Source organism: Carettochelys insculpta, chromosome 22 (assembly GCF_033958435.1).
Source record: "Carettochelys insculpta isolate YL-2023 chromosome 22, ASM3395843v1, whole genome shotgun sequence".
In the NCBI taxonomy this organism is placed as follows: Eukaryota; Metazoa; Chordata; order Testudines; family Carettochelyidae; genus Carettochelys; species Carettochelys insculpta.
In genome coordinates this window covers 16,961,943-16,978,771 of record NC_134158.1, presented here as the reverse complement: position 1 = coordinate 16,978,771, position 16,829 = coordinate 16,961,943, and the positions used below count along the sequence as shown (strand labels likewise).

At 54.0% G+C, this 16,829-nt stretch overlaps 2 protein-coding genes across 3 annotated transcripts in view; both read right to left on the bottom strand.

Annotated features, from left to right (window-relative positions):
- LOC142025194 (scavenger receptor cysteine-rich domain-containing protein DMBT1-like) overlaps window positions 1-16,829 on the bottom strand; it is a 903,096-nt gene that overhangs the window by 190,711 nt on the left and 695,556 nt on the right. The window contains exon 7 of the mRNA XM_075017758.1: window positions 7,144-7,157. Within this exon, the coding sequence (XP_074873859.1) occupies window positions 7,144-7,157 (14 nt within the window). The remainder of the gene's footprint in view (window positions 1-7,143; window positions 7,158-16,829) is intronic.
- Window positions 9,315-14,031, bottom strand: LOC142025229 (sulfotransferase 2B1-like). Of its 2 annotated transcripts, XM_075017842.1 has the most exons (7): window positions 13,840-14,031; window positions 13,029-13,197; window positions 12,461-12,669; window positions 11,655-11,781; window positions 10,486-10,580; window positions 9,780-9,960; window positions 9,315-9,461 (listed from the first exon to the last, which is right to left on the bottom strand). In XM_075017842.1, exons 2-7 carry the CDS (start codon window positions 13,162-13,164, stop codon window positions 9,346-9,348), a joined length of 864 nt encoding a protein of 287 aa, XP_074873943.1. In that variant the 5' UTR covers window positions 13,165-13,197; window positions 13,840-14,031; the 3' UTR covers window positions 9,315-9,345. The 2 variants fall into 2 exon arrangements, with proteins under 2 accessions (XP_074873943.1, XP_074873944.1); XM_075017843.1 differs by lacking the exon at window positions 13,840-14,031 and having other exon boundaries at window positions 13,072-13,200.

Sequence of the window (16,829 nt, the reverse complement as noted above, 5' to 3'; positions counted from 1 at the left end):
AAGCAAAAGCTATGGTGGTTTCTGATCAACATTTGATCAATGAAGTTAGCAGTGACCACTGCTAGTCAGTCACACAATCCTTCCTGCCAGTCCCTCTGCTCCCAGCCCCTTCCTAGGTGCTGCCGTATCCCCCTGGGTTGCAGCCAGCAACACACACTGGGACAGAGGAACTAAGCCCTTCCCCAGCTTTGCTCTTCCTCCTGAATCTCAGAGTCCTGGAGCTATTGCGTTACAGACACACACAGAGGCTTTCATGCCTGTTAGCATTTGTAGGAGTGGATCCAGCCAGAGTTCACCATAAGCTGAGTGCTTGGGCAGTACACAGGAGAGATTCAGGTGCCCCCCCCCACCTGATTAACAGAGCACCCACAATCACCTGCAGCTGGAAGCCTGTGTTTTTATTGGGGGTGCACAGCCACATATGCTGTGGTACACATAACAAAATTTATGCCACCCATGGATGGAAAAAATTAGAGGGAACAGTGGATCCAGCTACAGGAGAGAGCATGCCCTGGGAACAGGAAAGTGACCCAGGGTATGTCAATCCCACAGTATAAACTCAGGCTCAATGCAACCCTCCTTGCTTGTAGCAGGATTGGAAAGTCCAAGCCCCATTGCATTGCAATAAGGAACTACAGCACCTTTGGGTAAGTGGCTCTTTGGAGTGTGTGGGTGTCTGGGTTTGGGGGTTCTGGGCCTGTGTTTGTCTGTTTGTTTGGTGTTTGCAGTGCTGAGCTATCTGTTTGAAAGGCCCTTGTGCTCAGGCTGGCAGTTGGAAGCTGTTAGTTTTGATCAGGTTTGAAATCTAAACTCTGCATGCTGATTGGCTGAGCCGTAGTGAGAGGGAGGGGCTCTCAGGAAGGCCAGAGCTTTTTAAACCCTGCTGGCAAGTGACCAGGGTGGTTGCTAACAGGAGGGAGTTTTGAGAGGGGAGCTTAGAGGGAGGAAGTTACTTCTACAGGGGTAAGAGGCAGCTAGATGGCGATGGCGGTGGCCTTCCCAACTGCTGGCTGGAGCTGAGGGACCTGCCGCACCCAGGGTGCAGTGCAGGCAGTGGGATGCAGGTGGGCTTGGGGGAATGTGGGGGGCGAGACTGAGAGGTGGTGGTGGTGGGCATGTGGTTTGGGGGTGTGTGGTGCAGATGGCGGTGCCCACGAAGGCTGGTGGTGGTGCGCCCGGCTCAGATTGCCTGGGCTTTCAGGCCCAGTCCTGTGATCCCTGCATGTGCGGCCTGCAGCAGCTCCATGGGGCTCCAGGGGCAGCTGCAGCCAGAAGAAGAGTTGGAAGCTTTGGTGGGGATCCAGGGTGCAGCTGGGCTGCGAGACTGGTACCTTCCTGGAGGATGTGGGGCTGCAGCAGCATGCGGCCGGGTGTGGAGAGGCTGGGGGAGGGGGGACCTGGGGGCGATGAGAGCTGATGGGGGGCAGTGTGGTGAGGTGGGGGGACATGGGAGTGGATGGGGGGCAAGGGGGCGGGGAGGGGGGACCTGGGGGTGTTGGTAGGTGATGGGAGGCAGAGGGGTGGGGAGGTGGGTCCTGGGGAAGCGAGGAGGTTGTCAGGCCACAGAGAGCTATGGGGACACGTGGTGCCAGGGAGGTGCAAGAGATAGTGGGATCGTTACCCACATTCTCCATGCCACACTGCCTTGTGGGTTATCCTGGGAAGGAGCAAGGCTAAGGGAGTAACCCGGACAGAAAATCCAGAGGGGAGTCCTAAGGCGGTTCTGTGCCAACTTCTGGCATTGGCCCGGCAACTCCTACAGCTGAGCTGGTACCAGACGTAGAGGTTATCCTCTCCTTTGGACTATATCAGTAAAGCCGAGAGGGGGACACTGGTGTCTGGGCAGCCCAGGGTCCCAAAAAAAACTGCCCAGGCTCACGCCTGGAGAGGTACTCCAGCATTGCTTAACAGCGTTGAACCAACATGGGAGGTAACAAATACTGGTCATAAGCTCTTGCTTGACTGGCGTAGAGAACGAACGCCAGGGGTTGCCTTCAACAGTGGGAGAGATCATCGCATCTCACTGGACAGTCACCGCCCGCCTCAAGCTGGGCAGCCCCCAGCCAGTAGGGTACTGTCCCACCACAGTTCACCTGCCTCACTGGGTGCGTGAGGCTTAAGGTTCCCAAACCTGACAAGTGACTGAAATTTGAGCACCAGGCAAACTGATAAGAAAATCAACAAGAAAAGGAAACCATCAAAGTGTTAAGCTTGCTTCCTGGAATGTGCGGACCATGCTCACCGGTCTGACAGAAGATCTTCAGGACATCAGCAACACCTGAAAGACCGCTGTCATCAATGAGGCAGTGAAGAGGCTCCAAGTTGACATTGATGCTCTGCAAGAGATGCGACTTGCAGATTTGGGATCTCTAAAGGAAAAGGAGTACACCACCTTCTGGCAGGGTAAAGCCGAAGAACCCAAGGAGCATGGTGTTGGCTTTGCCATCAGAAACACCCTTCTACAAATGGTGGAATTAGTCATGGGCAGATCAGAAAGACTCCTTCAGGTCATACTTCAAACGTGTGCTGGTCCTGTCCACCTGATCAGCGCTTACGCTCCAACCCTGTACGCCACACCAGAAGTAAAAGACAAGTTCTATGACGTGCTTAGTGCTGCCATAGCGCAAATACTTGCTCGCAAACAACTGTACATTTTGGGTGACTTCAGTGCGAGAGTTGGAGCCGATTGTGACTCATGGCCTTCCTGCTTAGGCCACTTCGGTGTAGGAAAAATGAATGAAAATGGACAGCGTCTTCTCGAACTTGGCACATGCCACACTCTGTGCATCACAAACACATTTTTCCAAACCAAGCCACAGTACAGAGTGTCATGGAGACACCCACGCTTGAAAAACTGGCATCAACTAGACGTGGTCATCACTAGACATGATAACCTCAAAAATGTCCTTCTGACATGCAGCTATCATGGTGCCGACTGTGATACAGATCACTCGCTAGTTTGCTCCAAACTCAAGGTGAGACCCAAGAAGCTGTACCACTCTAAACCAACTGGAAGGCCCCGCATTGATGCCAGAAAGACGGCAAACTCAGAGAGAGCCGAAAAGTTCAGAGAGACCCTTGAGGAGAATCTGCGCAGCAGCCCTGGGGGTGCCGATTTGACATCCAGATGGCAGCATCTGAGGGATACAATTTACAACACGGCCTTGTCAGTGTTTGGAAGAAGAGCTAGAAACACAAATGACGACTGGTTCGAAGCTAACTCCGATGAGATGACCATCGAAAAGAAGTGCGCTGCACTCCTGGAGCACAAATGCTCACCGAGCCAGAGTACCCTGCAAGCACTCAGAGCAGCGAGAAAAACAGTACAGCAGACAGCCAGGCGCTGTGCCAACAGCTACTGGATTGAGTTATGCAGCAGCATCCAGACCAGTGCTGACTCTGGTAATCTCAGGGGAATGTACGAGGGCATGAGGAAGGCATTAGGACCCACTCAGAACAAGATGGCACCTCTGAAATCCAAATCTGGTGAAGTCATCACTGACAAAGCCAAACAGATGGAGCGCTGGGTCGAGCACTGCTCTGAGCTGTACTCACGCGAGAACGTTGTGGTTGATACAGCCCTCAACGCTGTCGAGCTCCTACCAATAATGGACTAACTGGATCAGGAACCAACTGTGGATGAACTGAAGAAAGCCATCGACAGCATTGCAGTAGGAAAGGCCCCAGGCCAGGATGGTCTACCACCAGAGGTAATCAAGCATGCCACAGACACCCTCTTGGACCCCTACATGAGCTACTGTGCCTGTGCTGGAGAGAGGGAGAGGTTCCACAGGATATGCGTGACGCTAACATTGTAACCTTGTATAAGAACAAAGGAGACAGAAGTGACTGCAACAACTACCGTGGAATTTCCCTCCTAAGCATCACTGGTAAACTGTTTGCTCGCGTCATCCTCGGCAGACTCCAGAAGATTGCTGAGAGGGTGTATCCCGAATTACAGTACGGATTCCGCGCAGAGAGGTCTACCATTGACATGGTCTTCTCTCTGAGGCAGCTGCAGGAGAAATGCAGGGAGCAGAGGAAGCCAATCTACATAGCCTTCATCGACCTGACCAAGGCCTTCGACTTGGTCAGCAGGGATGGTCTGTTCAAACGGCTCCACAAGATAGGCTGTCCACCACGGTTACTGAAGATGATCCAGTCGTTCCACAAAGACATGAGAGGAACCGTACAATATGATGGCACGTTATCGGATGTTTTCAGCATCAGGAGCGGCGTCAAACAAGGATGCGTCCTTGCTCCGACATTGTTCGGGATCTTCTTCACACTCCTCCTGAAGAACGCCTTTGGATCTTCAACAGAGGGCATCTTTTTGCACACAAGATCTGATGGGAAACTGTTTAATCTTGCAAGGCTGAAAGCTAAGTTTAAGGTGCGGGAAGTCCTCATCAGAGAGATGCTGTTCGCAGACGACGCTGCTGTAGTGTCACGCACAGAAGACCAGCTTCAGAAACTGCTGGATCAGTTCTCCAAAGCATGCATGGACTTCGGGCTTTCCATCGGCCTAAAGAAGACAATGTACTTGGTCAGGATGTTGCTGAACCTCCATCAATCAGCACTGACAACTATTCGTTAGAGGTTGTCCACGAGTTCGTTTACCTCGGGTCCACCACCACTGACACCCTGTCCTTGGAGACTGAACTAAATAGGAGGATTGGAAAAGCAGCCACAACTCTATTCAGACTCAGCAAGAGAGTGTGGAATAACATCAAGTTGTACACCCACACCAAAATGCAAGTCTACAGAGCCTGCATCCGCAGCACCCTCCTTTACGGCAGCGAGTCTTGGACCCTGTATGCCCGCCAGGAAAAGATGCTGAATGTCTTCCACTTGCTCTGCCTCAGGCGCATCCTTGGAATATCATGGAAGGACAGAGTGCTCAACACCGCCGTCCTTGAGCAAGCTGGAATCCCAAACATGCACACCCTCCTTCAGGCAGCGGCGGCTCTGCTGGCTTGGCCACGTCCACAGGATGAATGATGGAAGGATCCCAAAAGACATCCTGTATGGCAAGCTAGCTTCTGGCAAAAGACCTCCCGGATGCCCCCAATTGTGCTACAAAGATGTTTGCAAGAGGGACCTCAGGAAGGTAGACATTGAGCCGGACAGCTGGGAGGAGCTGGCAGACGATTGCAGAAGATGGAGGCAGGAACTACACAAGGGCCTTCAGAAGGGTGAGATGAGGATCAGACAGCTAGCAGAGGAGAAGTGAGTCCACAGAAAGCACAGCAAGGACCTGCCAGACACCCACCACACATGCAACAGATGCAGCAAGGACTGTCACTCTCATGTGGGCCTTCAGTGACAGTCGATGCTGCAAATATTGATCCCAAATGGAACTACGAAGGGCGCGATCCATAGTCTACGTAGACTGAAGGATGTCTACTATTACTACTATTGCATTGCAGTGGAGATAGCCCTGGCTTGACTCAGATCCAGGGAATCAGCTGGACAATATATCCCAGAATTCATCAGGACAGCTTCCTCTGTGCCAGTGACCTAGAGGGCACTGAACCTGCTTGCAAACTGAAGTCCCCCTCCCTACAGTGGATCCTGCTTAACCCCGTGTCTTCTGCTCCCTGATCTGCAAACACCCTCATGGCTTTGCAAATTGCAATGAAACCTGGTGAAGTGAGCTGCCTCCTGGTCCCTGGAGCACAGCCAGATGTTGGTGACTCTCCGGTGCTTTTGCGGAAATCCACTGTCTTGCTGACCTTGCACCAGAAACAACCACCTCTGCTGGCAGATATCCCAGAATCTGGTGGCGCTGCAGATTTTCCGGACGAGTGATCAGTGCAGGGAGAGCATTAAGAATTTGAAGCAAGAGAACAGGAAGACCTGGGAGAAGATCTGCTCCGTGGGCAGCTTGCCAATGACATGTCCATGTTATGATGACTTTAGCCAGCTCCTGAGCACAGTGTCCAGCTCTGAGTGACCCATGGTTCATCACAACCTGGTGAGCCAGGACGGGGCCCTGGGGGGTACTGAATCCAGCCTGGGGGCAGGTGGCAGGCAGCAGCAGGCTCTCAGACAGCACCATGAAATGACTTTTAATGCAACCAGGTCCAGAGCAGGCTGGAGATCAGGATCAACTGTAAATGATCAGGCCCTACTAAGAAGAGCAGTTTAATGTCCCTGCCCTTGGAGCACAGCCCTCTGCTGAGCACCTGGGGAGACAGAAACGGCCCCAGGTAAGTGTACGGCTATGTCTATACTAGATCAAGAAAGTTGACCACAGATTGCATAGCTAAAAAATCATATTTGCGCTCAGCTAACTTATCTGTCTATACAGGGGAAGTTCAACGGGCGAGTTTTTCCTTTCAACCTCCCTTAGGCCTGGCTTACACTAGGGAACAAAGTCGATCTCAGATATGCAGTTCTAGCCATGCCATTAGTGTAGCTAGAATCAACATGTCAGGATCAACTTTGTTCCCTGGTGTTGATTGGGGCGCTTCAGGCTCACACCAACATCCCTTACTCCATGTGACAGTGTGGAATACTAGGGTTGATGGCTGAGCCCAGAGAGTGATTTTGCCACATCTTCATAGATGTAGCAAAATCAAAATCCAGAGAATCGATTGTGGCACATTGAACATGCGGTAAGTATAGGGGTACCCTTACTCTTTGCATCTTGCGAAGAACTCAGCAGTTGATTGTGACCCCTGAGAGATCAATTTGGCATGTCGATACTAGATGTGCAAAACTGAATCCTAAAAGATCGACCCTGAGCAGGTCGATTTTTTTCCATGGTAGTATAGATAAGCCTTAAGATTCCAATTCAAAGTACATTATTCTTATAGACGTGGGTTTTACCCACGAAAACTCATGACCAATGTTCTGTGTCTTTTTTCCCAACCATGGGTGGAATAAATTTTATAATATGCACCAAGGCATGTGCAGACGTGCACCCTCAATATAAACACACACTGCGGGCTGTGAGAGCTCTGCTAATCAGCTGGGCAGCACCTGAATCTTTCCTGGGCGGCTGCCCAAGCACTGAGCTTTCAGAGAACATTGCTCATGACCTAATGAATTTGTTAGGCTCTAAGGTGCCACAGGGACTGTTTGTTGTTTGTGAAGCTACAGACTAAGAGGGCTGCCCCCTCTGAGGCTCCCAGTCACGGGAGGGATTTCGGCTTTGAGAAGCAATGAAAAGCCGGTCAGTGAGCCCGGCTACCAGCTTTTGGCCAGCAATAGCAGATTCTCACAGTCCCTGACAGAGGCAGAAAAAGTACCCTAAAAGTTACTTGAGTAAGAGTGCAGCTGCTTTCACTTCTGGGTACTTGAGTACAAAAAAGAGATGTGATATGTGGTACTTTTACTCAAGCAGCTTTCCAGAGGCACACTGGTGACTTGTACTTAAGTACACTCTCTGAGTCCACCGGACTCGTCCCCCACCATGGGGGTTCACAGTAGTGACATGGCATTTCAAACGTCCAAACACAGCTGTCCGGGTTATTTTTAAGTGCTAAGTCAGAGTGTTTTGCAGGGGTCATCCTTGTTTTCCTTTCAGTGGCTAGAAATGTGCCACTGTGCAATCACTCTTCGGTCTGTGCAGCTGCCATAAACAGCGAGCCAAGTGGTTGGGAAATGGCCTTCTGTATTTCCAGAGCTGGTTCGTCTCAGTCAGAGGTAATCACTGCAAGGGTGGAGGCAAGTTGCAGATTTCAGAGCTGCGCATGCAGTAGTAACAGGGTAAGCCATGTGTGAGCTAACACAGCAACATCGGAATTCCCCCATGGATTCGGAGCCAAGCGCAGCTGCTTATATCTGCAAACTTCTCTTGAAGTGGGAATGTGAGATTATTTACCACACTGTGGGGAAGAATGTATTTCCCAGGCTCAACATCCCCTATTCGTTTGAATACTTCTGCTGCTTTGGCTGCCTGCAGCTTGGAATAACATCTCTGTCTGCCCCTAGGACACCACAAGAGCTGTTCTGCCTTGAGGAATAGGAAAGGTCTGAAATGACAGAAAAAGCCTTGTGGTGTAGGTGCTATTCACCCCCACTCCCCGAGTAATTCATTGCAAAACTTTTATGAAGCAGAGTAAAGACTTCAGTTTTAAACTTACCATTGCTTTGTGCATGTTTGTAGCTATGATTAACAAGAACATAAGAATGGCTATACTGGGTCAGATTGAAGGTCTTGGCTTTTACAACATCCTCTGGCAAGGAGTTCCACAGGTTGACTGCATGCTGTGCATCCAAGCTGCAGCTCCTGTGCCCTGTCTGTACCTTGCACTGCCTCTCTACATGGGAACCTGCTGCTTCCACAGCGAGTGGTGTGCCTGCTCAGGCTGCCCCCCCGAGGCCCACGGCCAGGTATCTGTGCCCATGTCCTGGCCTACGGGTTCCCTGTCCCTATGGGGTGGGGTCCCATTCACACAGCACCCTGGCACCTGGGTGAGAGGGTCAGGCGCAAAGGTCACTGGCTTTGGAATGTCACGCCATCCTCTCGCTCACAGGTCATGTGTACCTGGAGGAGCTGGGGGCTCCAGGGACCCCGCCCCAGCCCCACGGATTGGGGAAGTCAGAGCCCCCTGAAAAACCTGACACTCTTCTCCAGCCTTAACTGAGAGCCACCTGCCTTTTTAGCTCAAGCTGTAGAGGCTCCTACATTAAACTCCAGAGGTTCCAGGTTCAAGTCTGCCTGTGGGTGGTTATAGTCACACCCACGTAAAGCAGAAGCTTTTTGTCTCGCCAAAGGCACGGCCAAGCTGTGGTATTCCTTGGAGCTGGCCATATGAGGGCTGGCAATGGCGGGGCAGATGGCTGGGGAGGGGAATGTGGGAACCCTGGCATGGAGGGAGCAAGCTGGTAGAGAGCAGGGAGGGGTTGCTGGCAAGATGCGGGGCTCTGAGTGACACTGAACAGCACCCAGGGCCCTGCGTTCTTGTCAGCTGGCTAGGGGTTCTGGGCTGTGAGCCCCAAACACCAGAACATTTAAGGCACACAGATTGACAGGGCAGGGGTGACACAGCCCTGCATACCCCAGCTCAGCCAGTGGAAGGGGTGCCAGGAAGGTTAACGGGACTGTCGCTGGGGCGAGGGAGCAAGCTGCAGCGGCTGGAGGCTGAGGCTGGACACGTTCCTGGGGCAGTCAGAAGCCAGGGCCAGGCTGACTCAGTGCCTGGTGGGATGGAGGGTGTGGGAGGCAGTGCTGGCAGAAAACAGCCAGGCCACGCTCCTCACCCTGGTCCATCCGGCTAGGCTGGAGCCATGCCTCCCCACAGGGGCTGTGTGAGCCACAGCACTCAGCCACTCCCAGTAACTCAGCCTAGCTCCTTGCTGTCTCGTGATCTGCTTTATTTCCACTGCTTGTTCCTAGGGTGTGTCCCAGGGGAATGCGCCGATGAGGCCTCCCATCCGGTCCTGGTAGATCCTGTCAAAGGCCTCGCTCTGCGCCACCGTGAAATGGTTCTTCCAGTCCCCACAGATGCCTGTGAAATGGGGAGCTGCAGCAGCCTGGGAATCACACTGTGGCCATCGAGGGGGCTGGGACTTGCCCCCCGCCCCCGCCCCCTGCTTACTCACAGGGCGCTTGCCCTCAGAAGGAGGGGCAGAAGGTGGGGCCAGTGCCTGGTGAGCCATCCAGGCTCTGCTCCCTGGCTCATCCCTCTTGAGTGCTGCAGTGGGATTGGTGGAGCCCCAGAGATGGGGCTGGCTCCCAGCACCTCCCCTCACCGTGACTATGAGGGGCAGACATGTCACGCCCCAGCAGCTTGGGGGGTAGTGCCCCAAGGTGCCCGTCTCCTCACCCTTCCTGAGGAACCTGCCCTTCTTCTGGTCCATGATGTCCCTGGGGAGCAGTGTTGAGTTGCACATCTGGTTGTCCCGCATGGCCCTGAAGGAGGCGTTCTCCACCACCGAGGCGATAGCTCCGTCATCCAGCTCCTGCCCCAGGAACTGGCAGAGTCGCTGCACGCTGCCCCTCAGGTCCTGGGGGAAACAAGGCCCTCAGCAACCAGGGCAGGGCCTGGCAGAGAACCCCTTGGTACCCCAGGCAGACAGGGCTGGTGATGGTAACAGGGCAGGGCCCAGCAAGAACCACCCCCACGATGGCTTGGGCAGACAGGGCCAGTGACAGTAACCGGGGCAGGACCCGGCAGAGCCCCCCCAACTGCCCGGGCAGGTGGGGCCAGTGGCAGTAATCAGGAAAGGGCTGGTAGAGCCCTCACAGTGGTGCACATAGAGAGGGACCGTGACAGTAACTGGGGCAGGGCCTGGCAGACCAGGCTGGGGCAAACAGGTAGGGAACTGATTGACTCCCCCTGGTTCATATGGCACAGCCTCCTGGACCTTAATGGGGTTACTCTCAAGCTGCATCATGGGAATGAGAGGAGTCAGCCCCCTTGACTCCAGTTACTCCTAATTTACCACCTCCCCCCGAAGGAATCTGGCCCATGGACTCTTCTGGAGCTACAGCCAGTCCACACTGGCAGGAACGGGGCTGGGTCGTTTCACCTGCTGCAGCTCCTCGTACGTGATGAAGAAGCAATTCTCTTTGCCCTTCATTTCCATCCAGCCTCTGACGTGATCAAACCAGGACCCGTGGGGCACTGCGAGGGCGGAGAGCAGAGCAGGGTGGGGCTGTGAGGGGCAGCCAGAGAGTCTCTGCAGACAGGACTCTCCCATGGGACAGGATCTGCATGGAGCAGGGAAAGACTCTTCTGTAGCCCACCCACTCCCTTGACACCTTCAGGGCCAGTGGGCACTGGCTGGGGCTCTCTGCTCGGGGTCCCCTTCTGGCTCCCTCATTTTGGCCCTATGAGCTCCATGCCTGTCCCTGATTTTCTCTTTAGCTGTCCCCCATATTTCTTTGAATTCCCAGGTCTAGTGGGCCCCCCAGTGGGACCATTCCTCTGTAACCCTCTGGCCTGTCCCTCTCACACTACTTCTCCTGTATTTGCAGACTCTTCTCCTGCCCCCATCAGCTCCCTCCTCTAGGACTAAACACGCCCTGTTCTTCCAACCGCTCCTCATAGGGCAGAGTTGCCAAACCTCTTGGCAGTTGTGTTGCTCTGGACTACCCCCTCTCCGCCCCTCGGCAGTTTCTTCTCAGCACAATCTCCCAGCTGTGGCCTCACCTGGGGTGAGAGCAGGACAATGTCCTGAGAGAACAACACTCCTGTGAACACCCCCCAGACCGAGAGTAGCCCTTTGCGCAGCTGTCTGGTTACTGGCTCATGTTGGGTTTGTGAGCTCCTCTAGCTACCAAATAGCGCTACCCCCCTTAGCTGGTTATTCTCCGCTTTGTAGCTGTGAGGTTAGTTTGACATGGTCGATAATCTTGCTGCTCGCAGCTCTCTAGCCCACACGCACTGTTACCTGAACAGGGGATGAGGCTCAGGGACCCCAGTGTCATCAGACCTACATCTGGGACACATGGAGAGCCCAACTCACCCCCGGGTGAAGGGTGAGGGGCTGGAGGACCAGAGAGTCCTGGTGAATGACACCCTCACCCACAATACTGCACTGCCTAAGGCTAAAGCATGACCAGATTAAGGAGTCATTGGGATATGCTCTTCACACTGGCGGGGATGTAGAACAAACTGTCTGGGGCTGGCCAGGATGGGATCTGGTATGCTACCTCCCATGGCCTGAGACCTCTGAGGTCCTGGAGTCTCACTCACCATCCCCACTCAGAAAGTCCGCCAGGAACTGCTCGAAGGACTCGGGGTCCTCATATGAGCTGCACATCCTGGCGAAATAGAAATAGGAGACCAGGACATCCTTGGGATTGCGGAGTGTGTAGATCACCTGGAGGAGAGGGCAGGCCAGAGTCAGATCAGAGGCATAGACTTGGGGATGAGGGGTACAGGACATGCTGCTCTGCTATGGCCCCTAGGGGTCCAGGAGATCCTGAAGGGCGCTGCAGAGCACAGCTGCCAGCATCACCTGCCCAGCCGGCTCGTCTTTAGGCATCCAGCCATTGGTCCTAAGCCAGGGAAACACCCATGGCTGTACGGGGCAGGGTTAATGCAGTTGGAATTCTGGAATATCCCTAAGGCTGCCCTTAGCTGCCCATGCCCCATATCCTGCTCCCTATGGATCTAAATCTTAGCTCCTGCACCCACCCAGCTCTGCACCATAACCTCACCCTGCAGCACTGCACCACAACCCCACCCTCAGTTCTGTACCATAACCTCTCCCCCAGCTCTGTACTGTAACCCTCCCCCCAGTTCTGTACCATAACCAAATCCCTCAGCTCTGCACTATAACCCACCCTCCAGCTCTGCACCATAACCCGCCCCCTCCCCAAGCTTGCCAGTTTGGGTTGGATGTATTCCTGGGGGTTTCATCACATGGCACAATCTTTACTTAAAGATTGTTCTGAAGATCCTGGAGACTCCAGGATAATCCTGGAGGTTGGCAAAACACGCCCCCGCCTGGCTCTGCCCTGTAGCCTGGCTCCCCATGCCCAGCCTGCCTGGCCCACCTTGGCCCTGGAGCGGCAGAAGGAGGTGGGGAAGAGCTGGATGGGGAGGTGGCAGGTCAGCAGGCGGGGCGAGGGGTACTTGAGTGCAGACTCCAGCCCCAGGCGGGTGGTGAACCAGGGCACGCGGGTGGAGTTCAGGACGGTTCGATTCCAGGCTGGATCCCCGCCACTGCGGATCAGGCTCAGGATCTCGATCATCCACACAGTGCCTGTGGGGTGGGGGTGGGGGGCTCTGTGACACGGCATGGAGCAGTTGCTGGGCACAGTGTGACCCATAGGACCGGTGGGACCCACAGGCTCAGCTCCCCTCGTAGCCAATGCAGCCCTCTCAGAGCTCCCCAGCCTCTTCCCTCTAGCTATCCCAGCCTCCCCATATCCAGTCCTGCCCACCTCCAGGAGATACCCCAGCCACACTCTGCCCTCTACCCCCTCCAGAGTGGCTGTCCTGGCCACACCCAGCCCTCCCCATGCCCCATATAACAAGGGTCCAGGATAACAGGTGTCCTGCCAGGGCCCTCTCTGGCTCCCACCCTCTGGGCCCCCCTCTCTGTGCTCGCAGCCCTCCTACCTGATTTGGGGTAAGTGACATTGAAGATATCATCATCCCGCACCTGGAACTCCTTGTGGGCGAAGTGCAGGCTCCGTGTGGAGTTATACGCTGGGGGGAACTTGATGCCCTGGTACGTGACATATTCCACAGGCATTGCCTGGCCTCGCAGCGCCCGAGACGGACAGCCCTGCAGGGAGACGCAGGGGCCTGTCACCAAGTCCAAAGACCTGCCTCTGCCTGACTGCAAACCTGACTCCCCCCAGTGCACCCTGGCCAGGCCTCGGGCATGGCATCCACTCAGCTGCAGACCTGTCACCTGCCACCCCTTCTTCGCTGCCTGGTTAGTGCTGGTGTGGAGCCCCGTGGGCACCTCCTAGCCAGCACCAACCTGGAGCAGGGCTCCCCGCTGCACTGGGCACCCCATGGACGCTCCTTGCCCAGCCCTGTCTCTGCTGGGCACCCAGCAGGGCCAACAGCCACCACGGGCCCTGGGACAGTGTGGGAGGGGAGCACAGCTGCATGCTCCCAGAAGGGGAGGGGCCAAGGGCAGCCAGCCCTTAACCTTGTTCAGACTATGGCGCTACCATCCGCCACCTGCCAAAGTGGCGCAGCAGTGCTGCCACGCCAGTTCAAAAGGGCCCAAAACTCCCGCTGCTTAAGGAATGGCTGTGGCAGGCTGGAACTCCAGGCCCCTTTGAAATGCAGAAACCCCCTGCCCAGACCCCTTCCCTGCCCAGATCTCGCCCAGGAGAAGACCGTTCCCCCTCTGCTTTGGGGAGAGCCTCTGTGCATTCTCCAGCTCTGCCAGCTCCCATAGCCATGTACCCACCTGGCCCGATGGCTCTGCCTGGGGACACAGTGGGCAGCAGTCAGGGAATAAGGTCCCTGGGAGCTGTCCCCTGCCTGTACAGAACCTCTGTCCGCTGCACCCTGAACCCCAGTCGGCCACAGCTCCTGGTAGTGTGGGGTTGAAGGTCTGCCATGGGGTGGAGTCAGGCCCTGCCCTGTCCCCGAGGCCAATGGCTTCCAGGAGGTACAAAGTTCAGCTGGTCAGCCCCTTCCTGAGCACAGGAGAGAGGGGACAGACCAACCCATGTCACAAATCCTGGGGCGTTAGCATACGTGAGTAACGTCAATGATTAGCATGAGCGAAATTAACAGGAAGTTGGCTGTGGAGACGCCCTGAGCCCGTGTCCCTGTGGATTGTGGACTTGTTTACCACTTTGAGAAGAAAGTCGTGTGTGCTGAGAAAAGCAGAATTGCGAGAAAGAAAGCCAGTTCCCAGATAAAAAGTTAACAAGGAAGAAACAAACACCAAGGAGGCTCTGTTGCTCATTGCTTGTGGCTGAGGCAAGCGGCATTGGGGTGATGGAAGCAGAATGTTTCAAGCACCCACCTGGATTGAGGGGTACGACCAATGCACTGAACATCACTGCCTCCCACAAAAAGATAAATAGGACTTCAATTTGCCACAGGTCAGAATCAGTTCAGTGTAACCAGGTGATCTGCATGTCAGCCTCTCACCTCACTCAACTACTCAGCAGTACCTGGGCTCTGGCTCCCCTCAGGGGGTGAGCGTATGTGTGAATGGGTTGATGGGTGTGTATGCACTTCATTGGGTTAAGAATTGGACGGCTGAATTGGGATAAAAACGACACCATTAACCATTCAAGCTACACATTGTGTTTGATTTGCTATCTAATTGTTAACTATTCAATGTAAAGCTGGGTGTTAAACTGTTACCATAGTCATATACAATAAAGGAATTTTTGCTGTGGAAATGAATCGTTCTCCAAGTTCTTACATGGAACCTGCTGCCAGCCTGACCAACTGAGCAGCATCGCCCGTATCATGACACCTATATGGCAACACATGTGGGGACAGAGCTCCCCAGCCTATGCACCACATCCTGCCCATAGCCACCACCTGAGAGGTGGGTTTGTGGGGAGAGAGAGAGAGAGACAGACAGATAAGATGGAGTGTAGGGACGCAGACACAGAGAGATGGCAATAGATAGACAAACAGAGCCTGGTCCTTGCAAGGACCCAGTACATTCCTTGTACAAGCAGTGCTGGTGCTGTAGAGGGGCCTGCAAAGGGAAACTTTGTGTTGTGTTGGTTGTTTCCAAGTTCCCAGCCAGAGACTAATTGACCGGCTTTGAATACATAATTTCTTCAGTGCTCTCAGTCCACCACCGTGTGGCCATTTCTCTACAGACCTGCAGGGAGGCTGTTGCCAGTCAGCACCAGTGTTCCCTGCCCACCCAGGAAAGATTCAGGACCCACCCAGCTGACTGACAGAGTTCCCACAGCCAGCAGCCTGTGTTTCTATGGGTGGTGCTCATCTGCATATCCTTGGTGCACAGAACAAAATTTATTCCACACACAGATGGGAAAAAATAACTGGGAACGCTGGTCAGCACTGAGGTCCTGACAGATCTGTGTGGAAAGCCTGCATGCCCTGTGCTTGCACCATCCCTGGCCGTAAGTAGAGCTGCCGAATTTTCACTTTCAGTCTCTTGCCCTGCTGAGCTGTGCCTTGTAACTAGACAGCAGCAGCTTTTGTAACTCTTTGTGTCTAAAGAATACCGCTGAGGGTGCCTGGGCCCAGAGGTGATGCCTCAGGTGGTCATGTGCTCCTCAATTTACAGTGTGCCCCCCCCCACTATAAAGACTTATGTCTTGCTGCTCCTGAGTTCCCATCTTGTACTGTACACATAGTGACGCCCGCTCTAGTCTTGCTGCTTTCTCGGCCTCGGAGCTTTCCTGTGGCAGAGAACCCCCTGGCAAAGCACACTCTGAGCAGTGCAGGATTCCCCTTTTCTCGGCTTTGAATTTCTTTTAGTGTCCCCTCCTGGGTGATGACGCAGGGAGAACTGAGGCTCCTGATCACCTCTCTCTACAGCCCCCCTGCTATTTAAATTAGCATGGGCATGGAAATGAGGCACTTTGGAACAGGCTAATGAGGCACTGACATGCATATTCAGCGCCTCATTAGCATTACGGTGGCCTCCCATTGTCACAGACCTCCAGTCCTGCCATTCCCATGCAGATGCTGCAGCAAGGCAAACACAAATACCAAACAGGAAGGGTGGGCTAAACCTTGGGCCACAGGCCTCAGGGACATGAGAAGTTTTCCAGCCCTGGTGTCTTTACAGCAAGACTGCACTTTGACCAGCAGAGGAAAACTGAAAAGACAGAAAGATGAAAAAGTGAACAAAATCAAAATTAAACCAGGGAATCATTTGCTCTCCCACATCTTGGACAAGCAGGGAAAACATCCCGGGCATTTCAGATTTTTTAAGAAGACTCTTACTCAAATATTCTAAGGCTGGGTCTACACGTGCCCCTTCCTTTCGAAAGGGGCATGTTAATGAGCGGGTTCGAAAGATGCTAATGAATGCATAATGAACATGCAGCACCTCATTAGCATACTGGCATCTGCGGCAATTCAAAAGTGTGGCTTTTCGAATCACGCGCTGCCCGTGGAGATTGGGACCTTCCAAAAGGACCCCCCAGTTTTCAAAAGCCCCTTCTCCTTTGAAACCCGCTCATTAACGTGCCCCTTTCGAAAGGAAGGGGCATGTGTAGACACAGGGTAAATGTTCTTCAGTTTTGGACTTGCAGCTGGTTTCCCCCGTTGGCTAGGTGCCGATAGCACCTGTTTCCTTTTCCTCTTAGACAGGAAAAGGTTCTACATAAGCTTTGTCTTAATGCTCCTGATAAACACCAAAAAGTTCTGGAGGTTGAGAGGTGGAGCCCTCAAAGAAAGCAGCCGCACAGCCCCGGAGACGCCCCTTTCCTCTGAGCTTACTTGTAG

What these genes read in the sequence shown, in the direction of transcription:
- LOC142025229 (XM_075017842.1), bottom strand. Translation starts at nt 13,164, where the DNA reads ATGCCTGTGGAATATGTCACGTACCAGGGCATCAAGTTCCCCCCAGCG. An exon ending in TCTGCCGCTCCAGGGCCAAG is followed by an intron (nt 11,782 to 12,460) that starts GTGGGCCAGGCA and finishes CCTCTCCTCCAG; the next exon opens with GTGATCTACACACTCCGCAA. An exon ending in CGTACGAGGAGCTGCAGCAG is followed by an intron (nt 9,961 to 10,485) that starts GTGAAACGACCC and finishes TGTTTCCCCCAG; the next exon opens with GACCTGAGGGGCAGCGTGCA.